We start from the raw sequence: 19,699 nt of genomic DNA on the forward strand, positions 1-19,699 counted from the left end.
CTGTAGACCTGATCCAGGACCATCACACTCTGCATCAGGCTCCTGGGTCACCATCTCCCAGAACTCAGACATGAGGACAGACTGCCTCACAAATCTTGGTGCCCTAAAAAGTGAAACACAACCACAGACACACAGTATTAACGTCAACACAAACCAGGAAACATCTTGAGTTACTTCTCCAGTGTTCTGCTCCAGACTGAAGGCTGCACAGGTTTTATCCTGTAAAACATGTTGAATCTGGATTCTGAGTCTTTACTGTGATCCAGGAGACAAACCTTTCATGTTTTATTTGTTACTAATAATTTTAGAAAACATGTTTACATGGTGTTGTTACGAAATAATCTAGAAAATATTTAACCCTTTTTTACCTAACGCTAAGGTGTTTATGCCGAACCGTTGTAATGTAAAGTTACACCGAACTAAACGACCGGAAGTGAGGTCGGGAGGGGGGGGGGGTGAAGAGCGTACGGTCTGAGCTGCGGTTTGTTTTGGATGTTTGTCAGTTTCTTAGTTTAAACAGACAGACAGAAAATAAAACGTGCTTCTGTTCTTATCTGAAACGTTTAAACCGGAACTCCGTGTGGACGGGAAACATCGCGGGACAAGTTGCCCCACCGCACAGCCTGCTGGGTAATGTGGTAACGTCAGAGCTGCGTTGATTGGAGCTCCGCGGCGCGTGGAGGCACAAAGTAAAGATACAATATAGTAAAAAGTGGATTTACTGAAGAGACGGGAGCTGCTGCAGGTCAGAAGAGTCCCCTTATGACTGTATGTTGATGTTAGCTGCTGATGTTAGCATCAGAGTACTGCTCAGCGTAGTAATAGTACTGTGTTTCTACTACAGTTGCTACAGTAGTATCTGCTATACTGTCAATACTACAGTGGTATCTGCTGTGCTGTCAGTACTACAGTAGTACATGCTGTAGTAGCTGCTGCTTATCAGTATTTCAGTTTTTAAACAGGATGTGACTGTACTGACGTGTGTGTGCGCGCGCACGCAGACATGTCTGTCTCTCTGTCAGCAGAGAGAGACAGGATTCAGCGACAAGTGGAAAAGCTGGAACAGAGTCTCTCTGCAACACACACTGAACTGGAGATGCCGAGCAGTGAGACAGGTACCTGTCTGTCCGTCTCTCTGCATCTCTCTGTCTCTCCCAAAGGGCAGATTTTGATATTCCCGCCCCTCTGCCAGCTGTTTTCACTGCTGTTCCCTGTGTTTATTAAAGTACATGCAGAGAGCGAGACAGACAGTCTCAAAGGTCTTTGTCTCTTTGATCAGGTGATGAATCAGATGGTGATGACACAGAGGAGGAGGCGGGGCAGGTAACAGACACACACACACACACACAAATTCAATTCAATTCAATTCAATTTTATTTATATAGCGCCAAATCACAACAAAAGTCATCTCATAACACTTTGCAAATAGAGCAGGTCTAGACCGACTCTTTATAATGTTATTACAGAGACCCAACAGTTCCCACCATGAGCAAGCACTTTGGAGACAGTGGCAAGGAAAAACTTCCTTTAAGAGGCAGAAACCTCAAGCAGAACCAGACTCTAGGTGGGGGGTCATCTGCTTTGACCGGTTGAGACAAAGTGTCTCATTAACATAAAGACCATGTGTGTCTGTAGCTCAATTCAATTTTATTTATGTAGCGTCAAATCACTTAGGTTCTGTCAGTAGTTGTTTCTGTAGTTCTGTCTGTGGTCCTGTCTGTGGTCCTGTCTGCGGTTCTGTCTGTGGTCCTGTCTGCGGTTCTGTCTGCAGTTCTGTCTGTGGCTCTGTCTGTAGTCCTGTCGGTGGTTCTGTCTGTAGTCCTGTCTGTGGTTCTGTCTGTGATTCTCTCTGTGGTTTTGTATGTAGTCATGTCTGTGGCTCTGTCTGTAGTCCTGTCGGTGGTTCTGTCTGTAGTCATGTCTGTGGTTCTGTCTGTGATTCTCTCTGTGGTTTTGTATGTAGTCATGTCTGTGGTTCTGTCCGGGTCGGAGGTTCGATCCCCGGCTCCCCCTGTCCACATGTCAAAGTGAACTTGAGCTGAATAAGTGAAGTCCATTTATGTTCACTTCTGAAGACCCTGATCCGTAGTAAAATGTTTAAACTAACAAAGTAAGCGTGACATTTTACAGTGTATAAACTGATCAACTGACTGATGCTGATTTAACTGCAACAAACTGATCAGCTGATTAGTGTAGCTGTAAGATCACTGCAGTATGTTGATCACTGAATGATCATCTATTGATCAGTCTAAACATATTGTCCCTCCTGCAGTGTGAGACTGTGATACTATGTTCAGTCTGCAGTAGGTCTGTTGGCTCAGAGAGAGAAGATCCAGAGGGAGATCCAGAACCTGGAGAACGTCCTGGGACCACACAGTCCCATCTGTGTGTCAGGTACCTGTCTGTGTAACTGTCTCACTGTCTGCCTGTCTGTCTGTTTGTGTAACTGTCTGTCTGTCGGTGTGACTGACTGTCTCTGTGTTTCCATGTAAAGATGATTGTTAACAGACAGTATATTAATATCTGATCTTGTCTGGTGTGTCTGTTCAGATGATGACAGCAGCAGTGAGGAGGTCAGTATCAACTTTAGCTCACCACATATTCATCACTTACAGACGAGTCAGTGTTTTACTGACTGCGTCTGTCTGTCTCTCGTCAGAGTGAACTCGGTCTGTCTCTGTCAGTGGACTCGTGTCTTCAGATGAACCTCGTCTACCAGCAGGTGGTTCAAGAGACCCTAGACCAGCTGGAGACACTACTGACACACAACCACAGACAACAGGTCAGTACTGACACACAACCACAGACAGGAGGTCAGAACTGACACACAACCACTGACTACAGGTCAGTACTGACACACAATCACAGACAGCGGGTCAAAACTGATAATAAATATTTTTTTCTCTCTGTAGAAGGAGGTGGTGTCTCAGCTGTCTGGACCAATCAAAGAGTCTTCCAGGGAACAGCACCCCCCTTCCTCCTGCCAGCAGCCAATCAACATGTTCCTGGGACGCTTCCTCAAACCGTACTTCAAGGACAAACTGACCGGACTGGTAAGGCAGGCTGACCGACCCACCTTGTCTGTTGTAAAGCTCTTTGACATAAACCTGGTTTGTTTTTAAAGCGTGCTATAAATTTAACATTTGACCATGACAGTTTTGCTGTTGGCAGCTGACCAATGAGATGCTGTGTTTGTCGGTCTCCAGGGTCCTCCAGCCAATCGGGAGACAAAGGAGAAGGCCAGCAGGATGGCGGGCTGTCTGGACAACAAGAAACTGAAATTGAAACGATGTAAGAGTAACAAATTTAACAAATCACTAAATTTAATTGATCAAAGAGGAAATCAGGGTTCATATAAACCACAGAAACCTGAAACCTTTATGTGTGTGTGTGTGTGTGTGTGTGTGTGTGTTTATATATATATATATATATATATACATATATACACGGTTGTGGTCATAAGTTTACATACCCTGGCAGAGTTTGTAAAATGTGTACCATTCTTTAATGAAAACATGAATGATCAGGCAAAATAAATTTATTTTATTTTAAATGGGATTCAAACTAAACTCTGAGGCATCTAAAAAAAAAAGCACAATCATTAAATAAAGTATAACAATAGAGAAAATACTGAGATGGTCCCTGTTCAAAAGTTTGCATACCCTTAGTTCTTAATACTGTGTATTGCCCCCTTTAGCATCAATGACAGCTTGTAGTCTTTTGTGATAGCTGTTGGCCCTTTATTTTCTCAGATGGTAAAGCTGCCCATTCTTCTTGGCAAAAAGCTTCCAGGTCCTGTAAATTCTAGGGCTGTCTTGCATGAACTGCACGTTTGAGATCTCCCCAAAGTGGCTCAATGATATTGAGGTCAGGAGACTGTGATGGCCACTCCAGAACCTTCACTTGTAGCCAAAGACAGGTCGACTTGGCCTTGTGTTTTGGATCATTGTCATGTTGGAAAGTCCAAGTGCGTCCCATGCGCAGCTTCTGGGCTGATGAGTGCAAATTGTCCTCCAGTATTTTCTGATAACATGTTGCATTCATCTTGCCATCCATTTTGACCAAATTCCCTGTGCCGCTGTAGCTCACACCCCCCCAAAACATCAGAGATCCACCCCCATGCTTCACAGTAGGGATGGTGTACTTTTCATCATAGGCATTGTTGACGCCCCTCCAAACATAACGTTTATGGTTGTGACCATCAAGTTCAATCTTAGTCTCAAATGATCTTGTTCCAGAAGCTTTGAGGCTTGTCCAGGTGCTGTTCAGCATATTGTAAGCGGGCTGTTTTGTGGCACTGGTGTAGTAATGGCTTTCTTCTGGCAACTCGGCCGTGCAGCCCATTTTTCTTCAAGTGTCTCCTTATTGTGCATCTTGAAACAGCCACACCACTTTTCTGTAGAGAAGTCTGTATGTCAGCTGAAGTTTGTTGTTTTTTGTTGGTTCTACCTGACCGTGGCTTGGTATCAACAGAACCCCTTATTTTCCACTTTTTTATCAGAGTTTGAACACTACTGATTGGCATTCTCAAATGTTTGGATATCTTTTTATATCCTTTTCCTGTTTTATAAAGTTCAACTACCTTCTCTCGCAGGTCCTTTGACAGTTCTTTGGCTCAGAATCCAGCAAAGTCAGTGCAGCACTAGAGGAAATGTGCAGGAGCCTAGAGACTCACTTACTTTTTATACACAGACACTAATTACATGCAAACAGATGACAGGTGTGGACAGTTACCCTTACTAGCTATTTAAACCTGTTTGTGTCAACTTGTGTGCATATTATCAGGCCAAAACTCCAAGGGTATGTATACTTTTGATCAGGGCTGTTTGGGTGATTCAACTTGTCATTATGATTTAAAAAGAGCAAATACAATTGCGTGATAATGAATAACTTCGTCTGACCACTAACCCTGAATGAAAGAAAGGTTTTTCCATGATCAAACATATTTTCTGAAAAAATGGACAATATTTCACAAATTTTGCCAGGGTATGTAAACTTATGAGCACAACTGTATGTATATATGTATGTGTCTATATATGTGTATATGTATGTATGTGTATATATTTGTATATGTATGTATATATGTGTATATATGTATGTATATGTCCTCTTAATGTCTTCTACATGTCTCTGTGTCTTCAGGGGAGAGCTGGCAGAAGACTCTGTTGATCCACTCAGTTGCCAGAGACAGTCTGAGGAGACTCATCCAACCCAAACTCTCCAAGTAACATCTATTTATTATTATTATGAGCAGTAGTAGTAGCAAAATGTTGTTCTTAACTAATACTTGTATTATATTTTAGATATTTATATTATTACTTCGTGCCGCTATTTTACCGTCAACAATAATTCATTTTTATGTTCTCCAGACCAGCTCCTCTATTTCCTTTTGTGCAATGCATTGTGGGAGAATGTGTCCATCAACAGCTCACTCAAAAATCCAACAGTTTTTGGTGAATTCTGTCTGATTAGAGTGAACTTCATTTCCCAGTGTGACACAACAAGCCAACACACGATTAAACATTCAAACTTCACAACAACTTATCAACAGCCTGTTACCATGACAACAACTGTGTCTTCTGCTGTATCAGCTGAGGACATTCACAGAGTCACAGTTATTAGTTACTATTGTTCTTCATTTAGACTATTTAACATTCATTAGCTCTTGTTTTACTTACATCCACATAACCTCTGCCTGTCTGTCTGTCTGTCTGTTTTTCTGTCACTCTCTTCCAGGGTGGACTACCTGAGTCAGAAGCTGTCCTCAGCAGTGGAGACAGACAGGCAGCAGCTCAGACAGCAGATAGACAGTCTGGAGAGAGAGATTGACTTGCTGAAGTATGTATGTGTGTGTGTGTGCGTGTGTGTGTGTGTGCGTGTGTGTGTGTGTGTGTGTGTGTGTTTTGCTGTTGTAATTCTAGTTTTGTGAGGACCCATTTGAGTTTAAAACCTCAGGGTGTGAGGACATTTTGGCTTTTCTTCTCTTCTTGAAAGAACCATTTTAGAGTTTAGACCAAAGTTCAGGTTCAGTTTCGGGCAGAAGTTTTCAGACTGTGAGTTGAAGGGGGGTTGAGGAGGGAGAGACATGAGACAAAGACACCATGTGAGGTGAAGGGGGCAGGTGCATGCACAAAACTAACAGGAAATTAGTTATTGTAGTTGGTCAGCAGGTGGAGCTGCAGCAGCGACTCACACAACTCAGTCAGATCTGAACACAGACATGAAACACATTAAATCATTCAGTGTGACTTCCACTTCCTGAGGAGATCATTATCTCTGATGTCCATCCAGAATAAACCTCCAGAAATCCACTTAGACGTCAGAGAAGAGAGACGCTGCAGAACTGAGAATCATGAGGTTTTTCAGTTTTCTTCAGCATCAAAGTGATCCAGTGATAGTTGACTGTACATCCATGAGTACCAACCACCAACCGGGTCTGCAAAGTCAAGCCAGCGCTGAAGTTCCTTAAACCTGCATTCTTTCTAATGACCAGCAGGGAGCGACTCCACTGGTTGCTAAAAGAAGTCCGATTGTATAGAAGTCCATGAGAAAATGACCCGACTTCTCACTTGATTTATTACCTCAGTAAACATTTTCCTCATGAGTTTATGGTCTCAGTCTCTAGTTTCAAGTCTCCTTCAATACAGCATGATGTTCATTTAGTAAATTATGGTCCCATTTAGAGTAAAATAGACGATAAAGCAGAGTCTGTTTTAGGGCGGGGCTACCTTGTGATTGACAAGTTGCTACCACAGCAACCTGTCAGGACAGAGGTGTTAGGCTGTACTAAAAGACACTCTAGGAGTCCGCTGTACAAGCTAACTTTGTTAGCAGCTACTTCGCGTAGCCAGGAGCCAGGTGCAGTCAGGTTACAGGTGTAGGTAGGCCTGCATAGTGTCCTCAGGTTCTCAGACCCCCAGCTCCACCCTCTTGTCCAAATATGGTCACTACTGGTTCCAAAAGACCAAGATAGCGATGGCCAAAATGCTAAACTCAAGGCTTCAAAACGGTAGTCCACAAACCAACGGGGGACGACAGCCTTAGCAAATGGTCCACCAGGTGAGCTACAGGGGCACCACGTTCAGCACTTTTAATGGTGCTAATTTGAAACAAATAAAGGTTAAAGATGTCAGACGTTGAAACACTCTGATGTAGAGTAACAGTGGTTCAGGTGACAGAGGTTTAGGAATGTTTTATGTCAGATAGCGTCCTCACAAGTATTGAAATACAAACGTGTGTGTGAGGTGTGGTGTTTAATGGGAGTCTGTGACTGTGAGTCATTCTCTGTCTCTGATTGGTCAGAGGGAAGAAGGAGGAGGAGCTGATTGGTGCTCGATATGAAGAACATGACTGGCAGAAAATCTCTAATATTGATGTAAGTCCAAAAATCAGCCAATCACACGATGTTGACTGTAGAAGCATCAGACTGTCAGTCAAAAAGATCTCCTCCTCCTCTTCTCTCCCCCTCCTCTTCTCTTCCTCTCCCTCCTCCTCAGTTTGAAGGAACGAGGGATGCGGAGGACATTCGTTGTTTCTGGCAGAACTTCCTCCACCCGTCCATCAATAAGACTCGGTGGAGTCAGGAGGAGGTGCAGCAGCTGAAGGAGGTCAGCAGGAGACACGGAGAGAGACACTGGAAGACCATCGCCACAGAGCTGGGGGTGAGGACGAGGAGGGGAGGAAGTATCTCCTGTCTGTTTCTCATGTCTGTCTGTCCTCCCATCTTCCACCCTTATGTCTGTCCTGTCTCTCTCCTGTCTATGTGTGACCTGTCTGTCTCACCTGTCTCTCTCTCTACCTGTCTGTCTCTCAGACAGGGAGGACGGCCTTCTTATGTCTTCAGACGTTCCAGCGTTTCGTCTCTGGTTCGTTGAAACACGGCAGTTGGACTCCGGCTGAAGACGCTCTGCTCAGAGAACTAGTGGACAAGATGAGGATCGGAAACTTCATCCCCTACACACAGAGTACTGACATCGCACTCTGACGTCGCACTCTGACGTCAAAGAATTATGTTGATTTAAGAATTTTACCATCTGATGTTATTCAGCAACTACACAACAACACCTGTCTGTCTCTCCTGTCTCTTTCTCTCTCTCTCCACCTGTCTCCGTCTCAGTGAGTTACTTCATGGAGGGTCGTGACCCTGCCCAGGTGATCTACAGGTGGAACCAGGTTTTGGACCCGAGCCTGAAGAAAGGACCGTGGACCAAACAGGAGGACCAGGTATGCTGGGGGGAGGCTAAATGACCTCATGCAGTGATAGTAGGTCACATGGTAGTACTGACAGGAGTGCTGACAGTAACCATTAAATAACCACATGAAGAAGAGTTATACATGGAGGGATCCAGTCCATGCACATGTACACTATTTTTAACGAAAGTTCTGTGGACCTGACCGACTGAATCTTTAACGCTAAAGAACTGATCTGTTTCCTTTTAAAAAATAAATTGAAATCAAATATGGACACTGGTGCATTGAAATGGAAAAAGGTATTGCAGTAGTAAAAGGGAAAATAAAAATGGATACTCTGCTGGATGTACCTGTCAACAGAGCTGTGCTACAGTAGTTAATAAGTCATGATGAACAGCATGTTGTCAGTCGGTGTCAGTTGGTGTTGGTGTTAGCATGGTTAGCTTGGTGTCAGTAGGTGTTAGCATGGTGTTAGCAGGTGGAAGATGATCTTCTGTCCTGAGTGTGTCCATGTAATTATGGACTGATATTGTTTTAAAAAGCTCTGTCTGTCTCTCTGCCTGTCTGTCTCTCAGCTGCTGCTGCAAGCTGTGTCTCTTTATGGAGAGTGCTGGTGGAAGATCAGGTTGGATGTTCCTGGGCGCACCGACAGCGCCTGCAGAGACAGGTGAGAGCTGATTGGATAATACCGACTGTCCAGACATTAGCTGTAAGCTAGCTGATATTCAGCCTCTGACTGATCTCTGAACTTTCTCTCCTGTTTCCTCCGTGGGTCTAATCGCATCTCTCCTCTAACATTCACTTTGGTTTCAGTCAGAGCGTCTGACAGACAACATTTACTGTTATTATGCTCTTTTTTATCACTCAGACATATCAGATTTGAGAAAAGTTACAGTATGTGGCCAAAAGTATGTGGAAACCCCTGTGTTACAAATAACAACAGGGTTGTTTTAACAGGACGTAATTGTCCAGTTGACCTGTGTGTGTGTGTGTGTGTGTGTGTGTGTGTGTGTGTGTGTGTGTGTGTGTGTGTGTGTGCAGGTATCATGACTGTCTGAAAGCGGGAACAAAGAGAGGACCGTTTGACAAACAGGAGAAAGAGCTGCTGCTGCAGCTGGTGGAGAAACATGGAGTCGGTGGGTCACAAACACAGAATTCACTGCAGTAACTTCTCTGTTCTCTCTCTGTCTCTTCATCAGAGCTCAGAGTAGAAAACATTCAGGAAGCAGCTTCTCATCTCCGGCTGCACCTCAGATCAACTGTCACTGATTCATGTTCATTCAGAACAAAAGGAAACTGGTCTGTTGTCTGTGTTCCCTCTGTGAGGGAGGAAGCTCCATTCTGTGACACCACTGTACAACCAGAGTGTTTCTGTAGTTCAACAACTCCAACAGAGTGAGCTGTCTTCTCTTATAAAACCAGCAGCTGATCTCACGTCAGTTTCAGGAATCACATTCTCCAGTTAAACTTTCATTAATTTCAGGTCAATAACACTGGGGAACAATTTGAAAAAAAATTTCTGTTGAGTTAGATTTTTATGCTGATTAAAACTAAAATTGGCATGCTGATTCCAAAATTGCAGTCAGTTTTTTTCTAGCACGTCAAGTTTTTTCTCCACAGCTTACCCTCCAGATAAGCAAAATTCCACTGATTAGCTGTAGTAAGACTTGCCAGCTGATTACGATTGGACTCATCTACAGCTACGTGGCAACTTGTTTGTGCAGTCACAATTGAGACAGTGCGGTGAGAGGTGTGTGCAGCTCCCAATAGGTCAGTACTATCACACACATATCTGTTAAGTACAGTATTTTTCATATTTTTTAAGAAAACGGGGATCCTATAGTTCAAAAACTTGACGTGATAGAGAAAAACTGAGATCAGTTTTGGATTCCGCACCCAAAAATTAGTTAAAAACAGCTGTCAGACCTAACTCAACAAAAAGTGTGTTCCCCAGTGTAATTTAAGCTCCGTCCATCCATTTTCTAGATGTCCCTCCCCAGCAACGTTTTCCAGCTCCTCCTCCAGGCATTCCCAGGCCAGATGAGATATGTAATCCCTCCAGCGTGTTCTGGGTCTACACCAGGGTAGATCATTTAAGCTGATAAGCTTAATAGTTTTGGATCAAGTAGTTTGTGAAAAATCAGATGTGTCAGATTTAGATTCTACAGCTGTTATTTCAGTGTGTCATACATATTTAATCATCATTCAGGTAAATGGAAGTATCTGATCAGACTCAGTATCAGCAGATAATCAATATTTAACTCTGATCAGGGACAAAAAAAATTCTTCAAAAAACATCTTTAATTCATACAGAAGAAGTTAAAAGCTCACTTCTCTTCTTTTAACTGTTAGGCCAACACTCATTGGTTCTGCTGATGTGCTGTAGCCCCGCCCACTGGTGCTGCAGTGGTAGCTGAACTTAAATCATCAACTTTATTAGTCCACTTCCAGTTTGTCTCATGTCTTCATACAATGATGATAAGTGTGTATGTGTGTTTGTGTCTCAGGTCGCTGGGCAAAGATCGCCGCTGAGATTCCTCATCGTTATGACGCTCAGTGTCTCAGAGAGTGGAGGAAACTATCCAGACAAGCTCAACTTCCTATTGGGGTACACTCACCTGTTCTCTGGGAGGGTGGGGCTGTCTTTTTTTTTGGGGGGGGGGTCACCTGTTACACCTGTTACACCTGTTACACCTGTTACACAGTCAGTGATGCTGAATGCCCTCCCACAAATGCAAACCCCCAGGCCGAATTACTTCTCAACAGGCACGTTTCATTTGTGCCTCTATATATTTGAAATGGATTTTGTACCCAGAAAAAGAATACCATATATTAATATTTAATAATTAATCGTATGAATGTGGGGTCGAATACCAGGAGAATCTAAATACATAATTACATCATCAGCATAAAGTGAAATCTTATATCTTGTATGTCCTGTCCTATAGCTGTGGCTAATGGTTCATTGGCCAATGCAAATAATAAACACCTTATTGGGGCTGTGTCTGGTACTTGGTCCAATATCAGATATATGGGAAACAGAAAACAAGCTGCTGGACTCCAAGAGAGCTGACCGTGACTGATTCTAACTCTCTCTCGCTGTCAATAGAAAGAGAAGAACAATAAAAAAACACCAAAGAGTTGCGGAGGAGAGAAGAAGAAGAAGGTTGTCCCAGCCAAGAAGAGAATCAGGAGACAACTGATGAAACTGGAGGAGGAGGAGGAGGAGGAGGAGGAAGAGGAGGAGGAGGAGGAGGAGGAGATGGTGGTGGAGTACATGGACAGTGATGAAGAGGAGAAGAAGAAGAAAAAGAAGGAGGTAGTGGAAGAAGAGAGGATTGAGGAGGTTGAGAAGGAGGAGGAAGAAGAGGAGTACACCTTTCCCCCCATGCAGGAGTGGACTCCAACAGAAAAAGCACAATGTTTCACTTTCCTGAGCTTTCGACCCGTGGAGTTACCTTCCTCTGGAGGCATCCACAATAAGAAACCTGTCCGGTCAACCATCCTAGGCCGATTTGGACGCTCCGTGATCATCGGACCACATCCCAGAGAGCTGCAGTGGGAGAAACGCCACAGCAGCAACACCATGATGATGGTGTCACCTGACCAGCTCCGAGCCCACCTGTACCGCCAGGTGCAGAAGTTCAACAATCTGAGCTCCAGCCCCAGTGAGAAGGTCCAGACCGGCAAACCGAACCACCTGGGCAGAGTGACGGACATGGGGCTGGGCTACGAGCTGCAGGCTGCGGTGACGCCATGGATTGGCAACCTGCTGATCCCAGCAAAAACCAGACTGACGGCAGCCGATGCACTGAGGGAGCAAGGAGAGAAGACGGAGTTCTCCTCGACCCCCGTCTTCCTGCTCTTCCTCCAGACCATGAACGTGGACGCTGTGGGCTGTAAGGGGATGATAGAGCAGAGGAGAAACAGAGTGGACCTGACACCACTTTCAGGTCCTTTCTCTGTCCAGACGAATAGCCTGAAGAGCATTGCAGGACTCCGGCAGCAGAGGGTGGTCAAAGAAGACCTGCAGCACAAACTGATCCTGAAGCAGCTTCTGGAGCTGCAGCAACAAGACAAACAGAAACAGCAACAACTGCAGCTCAAACAGCAAGTACAACCACAGCAACACATGCTGCTGCAGCATCCTCCTCCTCCTCACCTCCCGTCAATGCCTTCTCAGAATCGTCCTGGCATTCTACTTCAGATGCATCCTCGGATGTCTCCTATGTTGTTTCCTCGAGCTGTCCTTTTTCCTCATCCTGTCACACAACCTCGTGCTGCCTCCATCCAGCTCATGCCTCCCTCTTCCCTAACCACACCGCCTCCAATACTATGCAGACCTCCTCCTGTAGGGGACGTCGCCTCTCCATTACCGGCACCTTCTGCTCCTCATAGTCTGAATGTCCATCCTGTCTCTGTGGTCCCAATGCCTTTGAATGCCACATCTACCTGCTCTGCCTCTTTCCGCCAACAAGCTGGACCTTTGACTCAAAACCTTGTAGTTGCCCTGTCCCCTTCCTCTAACCCACATGTTTCTATTGGTTCTACACTTCCCAGTCAGCACGCTGTTATTTCCAACTCCAGCAGCCCCGTCACTTCCCCCAGCCAGCCTTGTCCTTCCCCCAGTCCATCTAGCTCCATTCCATCTTTGAAACCACACAAAGGGAGGGGGCAAAAGGTGGCAGAGGATCAAGAGGCTGTTTGCAGCAGTCAGAATGGGGTGGATTTGAGCAGGGCAGGCAAGGGTGTGGGTGGAGCATGTACAGGTGTGGATGGTACAGGTGTGATCGAGGAAGGAAGGAGGATTCGGAAGATGCATCCAAAGACCAAAGCTCTGCAGGAAGCTACTGAGGCCAAGGTAACTGCCTTTTTAGGAATTCATGTCATGAGATGATTCATGTGAAACAAAAAAGTGTTTTTTAATGTCCAGCAGTATAATCAAATTTATCATAGCTTTTGGAGTTTAACAATCACAGTGCTGCACTCAGCCAGGCTCAATGAACCTGTCAGGGGGCAACTGGTTCAAAAATTAGCTGCTGTGACTCAGGTCTGTTTGGCGACACCTGAAGTTGCTGGACGTCTTCCTGGATCCATGCTCTTCATATATGTTATAATCTATTTATAAGTTGGTCATCATGATTGATCCCTCTTCTTCCTGAGCTTTCTTCCATTTTTTCCCTGTTAAAGGGTTTTTCATTATCAGAATTGGTGTCGTATGCTGTACAGATTGAAAATTGAGGAAAATTTGTGATTTGTGATAGTGGGCTCTATAAATAAAATGTACTTGACTGATGGCCCATAAGGTACTTAAAAAACCACAATGAGGAAAGACAATACAGGAGCAAATTTTACTGGTATTTGAGTTCCCTGAATTAGTCAGGACATACTCTGAAGGTCCTCTGAGGCAGTTTAGTTTTTAATCATGCTTTAGTCATGCACATTTGTAATAAATCAAATGGTCTCAGTTTAATTGCCTCACAGACAACCTGGGCCTTCAGGGGTCCTGAGGGTCTAGAGCCCCGTGGCAGTTCCCTCTTTGCCCGTTGCTCCCAGAACTTTAAACTTGTCATACACTTAATCTGATGTAATCGGTCTGACTTGTCTTTGGTTTTCACTCCTTTCAGAATGAAGCAAAGAACAGAGTTCAGACGCAGAACACAAACAGCACTGTACCTATCCGGCTGGTACCTCAGACTCCTCCTTCCTCCATGACCACGCCCCCCACAGCTCCTCAAAGACCTCCTCCTGCCGATGTCATCTCCTATCCGCTGACCAAAACTGTACCTCCTTCAGCACAAGAAACTACACCTTCTCCTCCTGCTCTCAGATTGAATGTCTCTCCTGTCTCTGGAAACTCGTCCCTGTTGCCCCAGAGCGCCACATCTGCCTGCTCTGATAGGACTGTGTCCTCAACCCAAAACCTCAGTTTAGCCCTGCCCCCATCCATACCGACCAATCAGCACACCGCTTCCTCCACTTCAAGCCTATTTGCTCCTCTCCACAATGATCATGATTACACCTTTGTAAAATTTGGCCTCACCCCCAGTCAACAATTAATTAAACCAAGCCACGCCCCCAAACAACTAAAACCCACGGGGTATAAATCTGACTCCGCCCCCAACAAGCCTCTCAAAGCCCCACCCAGACGGAGGAAACGAGGGAAGGGGGAGGATCAACTGAGTGTGACAAGCAGTCAGGATGACCAATGTGTGGGGGGGACAGGTGACGCCATGGGCAGGACAGCTACAGGTGTGATCCAGGAAGGAAAGAGGGTTCGGAAGCCCAGTCAGAGGGCCAGGGATCTTCAGGAAGCCACTCACGAAAAGGTAAGATATGTTTCCACTCATGGGCTATATTTCCACTCATGGGCCATATTTCAATCATTGCTCTGCGCGACAACAAGCGCAAAGCTGTAGGTGTTGGACACCTGAACTCTGTGGGCGTCTCTACCAAAGGGCTGGATGAAGTGGACTACTGTAGGTCAGAGGTTGATTAATAAATACACTTTTATTTGATCACATCAATCCAACATTATTTCAGTCTTAATTCTACAGTATCTCAAGTTGTTCATGGTGGAGACACAGTTTCCACTTTAAGTTGTAAAGGAAGCTGTGAATGGGGGGGGGGGTGATCCAACTGGCCACTGTCACCCCAACAACCAGCGATTGCTGATATGTTCCCACAGGTGTGTGCTGCACACGGGGGGCAGAGGAGTTTGATTTAATCTGCCTTCACATTATCCTACAGGCAACTCTGAGCAAGTCTTTGCTCAGCAATAAGCTGTAAAGAGGCTGAACAGCTGTCAACACTGTTTGAAAGAGTTGGATGGCGTCAGATGAAGGACGCCTCTGCTCACAGTAAACACCAACACTCCCTCTGTGCTCCAAGCTCCCAGTCCAGGCAGAGTCAGCTAATAGGACCACTAGCTGCACATCTAACTGAGCTAAGTAGCTAATGGTAGCAGCAGTTAGCGGCATTTAACTATTTTCCAAGCTACTGTAGCTGTCATATAGCCGCCTAATGTCAACATCTCTGTCCTGCTGCCTTCAGATGTCTGCAGAGATTTAATGACCTGAAGGAGAAAACTTTCCTACAGTGTAAAACAGCTGTAGACAGCAGATATTGTAAGAATCACTCATTCATTTATAGATAAATACACATATGTTCCTGCTTGTTGCGCCTCTCCAAAAAACCCAATGGCTTTCATGTTCTCTCAGTCTGACTCCTGTGTTTTTTGTTTCCAGGCTGAAGCCAAGAAGAAGAGAACTTCTTTTTCGCCTTGTAAGAAGCGCTCTCGTAAGTCTCGCTCTAAAGAAGAAGTTGTCGTACAGAACCATCCGGTGACTCAGCTCTCCAGGTTGCGTTTACTTCCCGGTCAATCGATGTGGGTCTTGACTCCTGGTGGGCTGGTTCAGCTGGCAGAAGCCCCGCCCCAAGTCCTGCAGCTGGCGTTAGTACCAAGCGCCCCCCTCCAGGCTCCACCCAGGGATATTTCAACCCATCAGCCGGGTCTGCGACTCACCACCGGCAGCCCGCGATCAATCGCACCTCAACCCACCGCTGTGTCCGTCCCCTTTAACCTGCCCAGACTGAATCAGCCATGCCCTCTTCCTGCCCTGCCTACCGGTCCCTCCAAGCCCTTACCCCCAGACTTCATCCTGCAACCTATCCCAAACTCCGGCTTCTCCCCTCCGTCCTCCTGTTTCCCCCAGCCTCCCCCAAAACTCTTACTGCCATATAAGGGCACGGTCAGAGTGGACCCAGCAGCACCCCCTCTCCTCAGGAGAGAGGCACTGCAATTCGACACTTCCCTGATGTTCCTGGAGTCCCAGGCGGCAGTGTGTGATTGGCTGAGCGGTCAGGGAGGGGTCATGGTACCTGGAGTAGGCGTGGCACTTCCCTACATACCGCCCTTCGTCAGCAGTCTGAGCACACTCAGTGCGCTTCTCCGGGCCAAGAAGTCTCTGACTAAATCGTCCCTGCAGTTGTTGTGTCAAGGGTCCAAACCCAGAGGTCCCCGAACCAAACTCAAATCTGACAGCAGCAACAAGAGGACATCCAGTAAGCCTCCTGACCTGCCAGACTCCACCTCTGACGTCAGACCACCCGTTGACAAACCAGGTAACACACCTGACACACCTGACACACCTAACAGACACAGAGGGGGATTTGTGGCACTCTTTCCTTTGTTTGTCCGTTGTTGTTTGTCCGTCACTGCTCACTTCTTCATGTCACGTGAAATATGGGGGTCGTAGGTCTAATTAAATGGAACAATAATATTTTTATGAATGGCTGTCCAATAATCACAGAAGATGTATGTGAAGGTGAGTGCCATCATCCTCGTCACATCTCCAGCACTCTGGACTCTTCCTCAGTTTAGCTCTGAATAACTTTGACAAAGTCCAGTAAATTTTATTTATAATCTAAATATGCTTCCCATCCTGCTGTAAGATGAGATGACTCCTATCTGAGTGATTCAGAAGCATGAAGTAGTATTTTGAAGCCTCAGCAGCCCCCCCACCCTCCACCCCCGCACATATGCCCACGCCTAACCCACCTTGGTCCACTGGCCTCTGTAACTTCTTAAAGTTAATACTCAGGCAATTGTTACTCCAAAGAAATATGTTACAGATCAAAGATCAAACTGCATGCTGTTTTATGAGAAACGCTTTGGCCTCCCAGGCTACTCCTGATGAGGGATTTGCTTCTCTAAACATACCTACCTGTGCTCTCAGGGCCTCATTCAAGTTATCGTCCTGCAATAAGCTTTAGTTCAGTCTCCATCCAAGAGTCCTGCAAGCCTCCAGGAAAGGGAAGGATACTGAGCATGCTCAGACAAGTGAATAGTACCAATAGCACAGGAGACTGCTCCTCATAACTTTTACTCTAGAATTGATTTGTCTCCTCTGCAGAGTTAAAGGTGAAGTCCTTTGTTAAGACGCCAAATATCCCAAGAGACCCAAGCTTGTTCTCATGTCCTGCATTATTGGTGCATGGCAATCAAGGATTTGATCCATCACCTGATTAAAATCACCTGACCACAGCATAGCCCATCTCGCTCAGCTTGACTAATTATTTTCTATTTATCTGTGTTGTGAATTTGTACGTTGAAATGATGAAAGGTGAGAATAAATGAATTGGATAGTGTCGGTGTGTAGCTGAAGTAGCACAAACTGTTCAGTCCAGGTTTGTTTGTTTCGTCCACCTGCAGCTCCGTCTGTCAGCTCTGACCTCCTGCAGGAGGAGGAGGCGGAGCTGGTGGCAGCGGTACGCCAGCTGGTGGCGGAGCGTTTCTCCAATAACGCCGCCTACCAGCTTCTAAAGGCCCGCTTCCTCTCCTGCTTCACTGTCCCCGCCCTCCTGGCCACCGTGCAGCCGATCACAAAGAAGACTTTGGCCTGCCCAACCAATGAGGAGGAGGAGGAGGAGGAGGAGGAGGAGGAGGAGGAGGAGGAGGAGGAGGTGGAGCTGAAGAAAATCAAAGAAAGAGGAAGACTGAGGAAAGCCAAGGTGAGCTCAGCTGCTGATGGAGGTCAAGCTTATTAAATAGTTTATTTCTTTATTCACGTTCAGTTTTTATTGTATTTTGTGTGAGCTCATGATGCTAAAAGCTGCAGTACTACTAACAGCCACTAGATGTCACCTTGTTGGCTCCACTGAGCAGACGATGTTCTTCTCTCACTTTATTCATCAGTAGTTTTGGTGTACCTCAGGGTTCCCTCTTAGCCCCTGTTATATTTATAGTTGATGCTTCCATTATAACATTGATGACACTCGACTGTATATCCACATAAAACAGAAGCTCATGATTTTCAGTCTCTTAAATTCTTCTCGAGAACGTCAAATACTTGATGGCCAAAAAGCTTCTGCAGCTAGTTTTGAAAGCAACACTCACATGTACAATGAAACAGGTTTTGGTCGCTGTATTGCTATGAGTCTGTTAATCAAACAAATCAAATCGAATATCTCTACATTTACAGTGTTACATTCACAGAAACACAAAGAGGACATTTGTACTAAACAGTCTGTAACTTTGACACATGACTAATGAAGCCTCATATTAACTTCAGATAAACCTCAGGATATATTTTCACACATAAGAGGAGCGTAGATTTTGTCCTCCATCACTTCCATTGAAATTGTGAATCTCAACACGAACAGGAGGAATGATTACAGCTGCACCTGAGTGATGTTTTAAAATAAACTACCTGTGAATCTGTCCTTTTAAGTGTTTCATATCAGTTTTAGATGAAGTTTTGAGTCAAACAAACGTGCAGCAACATACATGATCAGAAATACGTGTAGATCAATAACCAGGTGTCTCAGTCTTAAATATGATCAGAACCGGAATAAGACTCATTTATCAGTTTTCCTTCAATGTCTTTCTCCAGAGATCTTTGTTGCTGTGTGACGGGTCAGGAGCTCCAGCCAATCACTTCTCAGGAATCATCAACACCAACACACCCATCACCAACCAGACCGGACCAGACCAGACCAGTAGAAGCTAGACGAAACATTCAGTTCACGTGTTTAGTTTCTCAGCTGAAAAATGATCCTTGTTAAACGTGCCGTTAGTAAAAAGATAGAGATCTGAAAAGGCAGTTTGAGAAGAAGTTGATCATTTTAAAATAAGTGGTTTTCACCGGACAGCAACAAAACTCACTTTACAAACATGTTTTCATTCTTCTGCAAGTCGAATTTGAGATATCAGTGTCAAAAGGTGCATTCAAAGACCCTCTGAAATCTTTGTGAGCTGGCTGAGTTAGATGTTCTGATAGCAAAGCTCATAAATCAGCAGCTGATTCTCAGATGTTTGAGTGTCCTTGAATGCACCATCAAGGGATGAAAAAACTCAAATAGACAGAGAGAATTTGTTTAAAAAGTTTCTGTCTGCAGGTTGATTTTCATAGAATTTTATGCCTAAAGGAAGGAAATCAATCGATAAAATGTTTGATTATTGGAAAATGATCAGCAGGGACGTGAAGATGAGTAAGAACAGAATAGGTTGAAGCTCTGTGGAGCGTGATGAAATGCACTAAACTACGTTGTTTTTTTTGTTTGTTTGTTGTCTTGGTTACTTTTTATTCAGCTTCCAATAGAAAATGTTAAGTAATTATGAGCTGATTATTTTGTAATAAAGAGAAAGTTTATGTAAAATGAAGCAGTGTGTGCTCCTAGATTCGTTTGTAAGAACTAGTAAGTTATATACCTGGAAAGTGAGGACACGGTGGACTGTGAGGACATGTTTTGGTAAAACTCATAACTTCCTGTTTGTTCCTATGCATTCTGATCTCAGTTTGACTTGTGACTTTCACACTTGAGTTTCACTTCAGCTCAATCAGACTTCTAAGAATCCCCATAAATACAAATCAGTGCTGATGTGACATCACTTCCTGTTTCAGTTAGCTGATGTTTCCTGTTCACGCTAAGTCATTCCTCCGCCGACTTCTCTAATCCTTCTCTTCTTCCTCTTTCTGTCACTTTCTGTCCAAACGAACTCTGCTGA

At 44.9% G+C, this 19,699-nt stretch overlaps 1 protein-coding gene across 1 annotated transcript; it reads left to right on the forward strand.

Annotated features, from left to right (window-relative positions):
• The first annotated feature begins 1,003 nt into the window (after nucleotides 1-1,003).
• On the forward strand, nucleotides 1,004-19,332 carry snapc4 (small nuclear RNA activating complex, polypeptide 4). Its single transcript, XM_070903737.1, has 21 exons — nucleotides 1,004-1,115; nucleotides 1,280-1,323; nucleotides 2,298-2,394; nucleotides 2,551-2,573; nucleotides 2,660-2,782; nucleotides 2,913-3,053; nucleotides 3,207-3,291; nucleotides 5,143-5,224; nucleotides 5,737-5,838; nucleotides 7,303-7,375; nucleotides 7,497-7,661; nucleotides 7,814-7,964; nucleotides 8,117-8,223; nucleotides 8,766-8,857; nucleotides 9,232-9,326; nucleotides 10,698-10,810; nucleotides 11,309-13,051; nucleotides 13,818-14,519; nucleotides 15,438-16,320; nucleotides 17,399-17,703; nucleotides 18,585-19,332. Exons 1-21 carry the CDS (start codon nucleotides 1,004-1,006, stop codon nucleotides 18,699-18,701), a joined length of 5,355 nt encoding a protein of 1,784 aa, XP_070759838.1. The 3' UTR covers nucleotides 18,702-19,332.
• The last annotated feature ends 367 nt before the right edge of the window (nucleotides 19,333-19,699 follow it).

Source organism: Enoplosus armatus, chromosome 4 (genome assembly GCF_043641665.1).
Source record: "Enoplosus armatus isolate fEnoArm2 chromosome 4, fEnoArm2.hap1, whole genome shotgun sequence".
In the NCBI taxonomy this organism is placed as follows: domain Eukaryota; kingdom Metazoa; phylum Chordata; class Actinopteri; order Centrarchiformes; family Enoplosidae; genus Enoplosus; species Enoplosus armatus.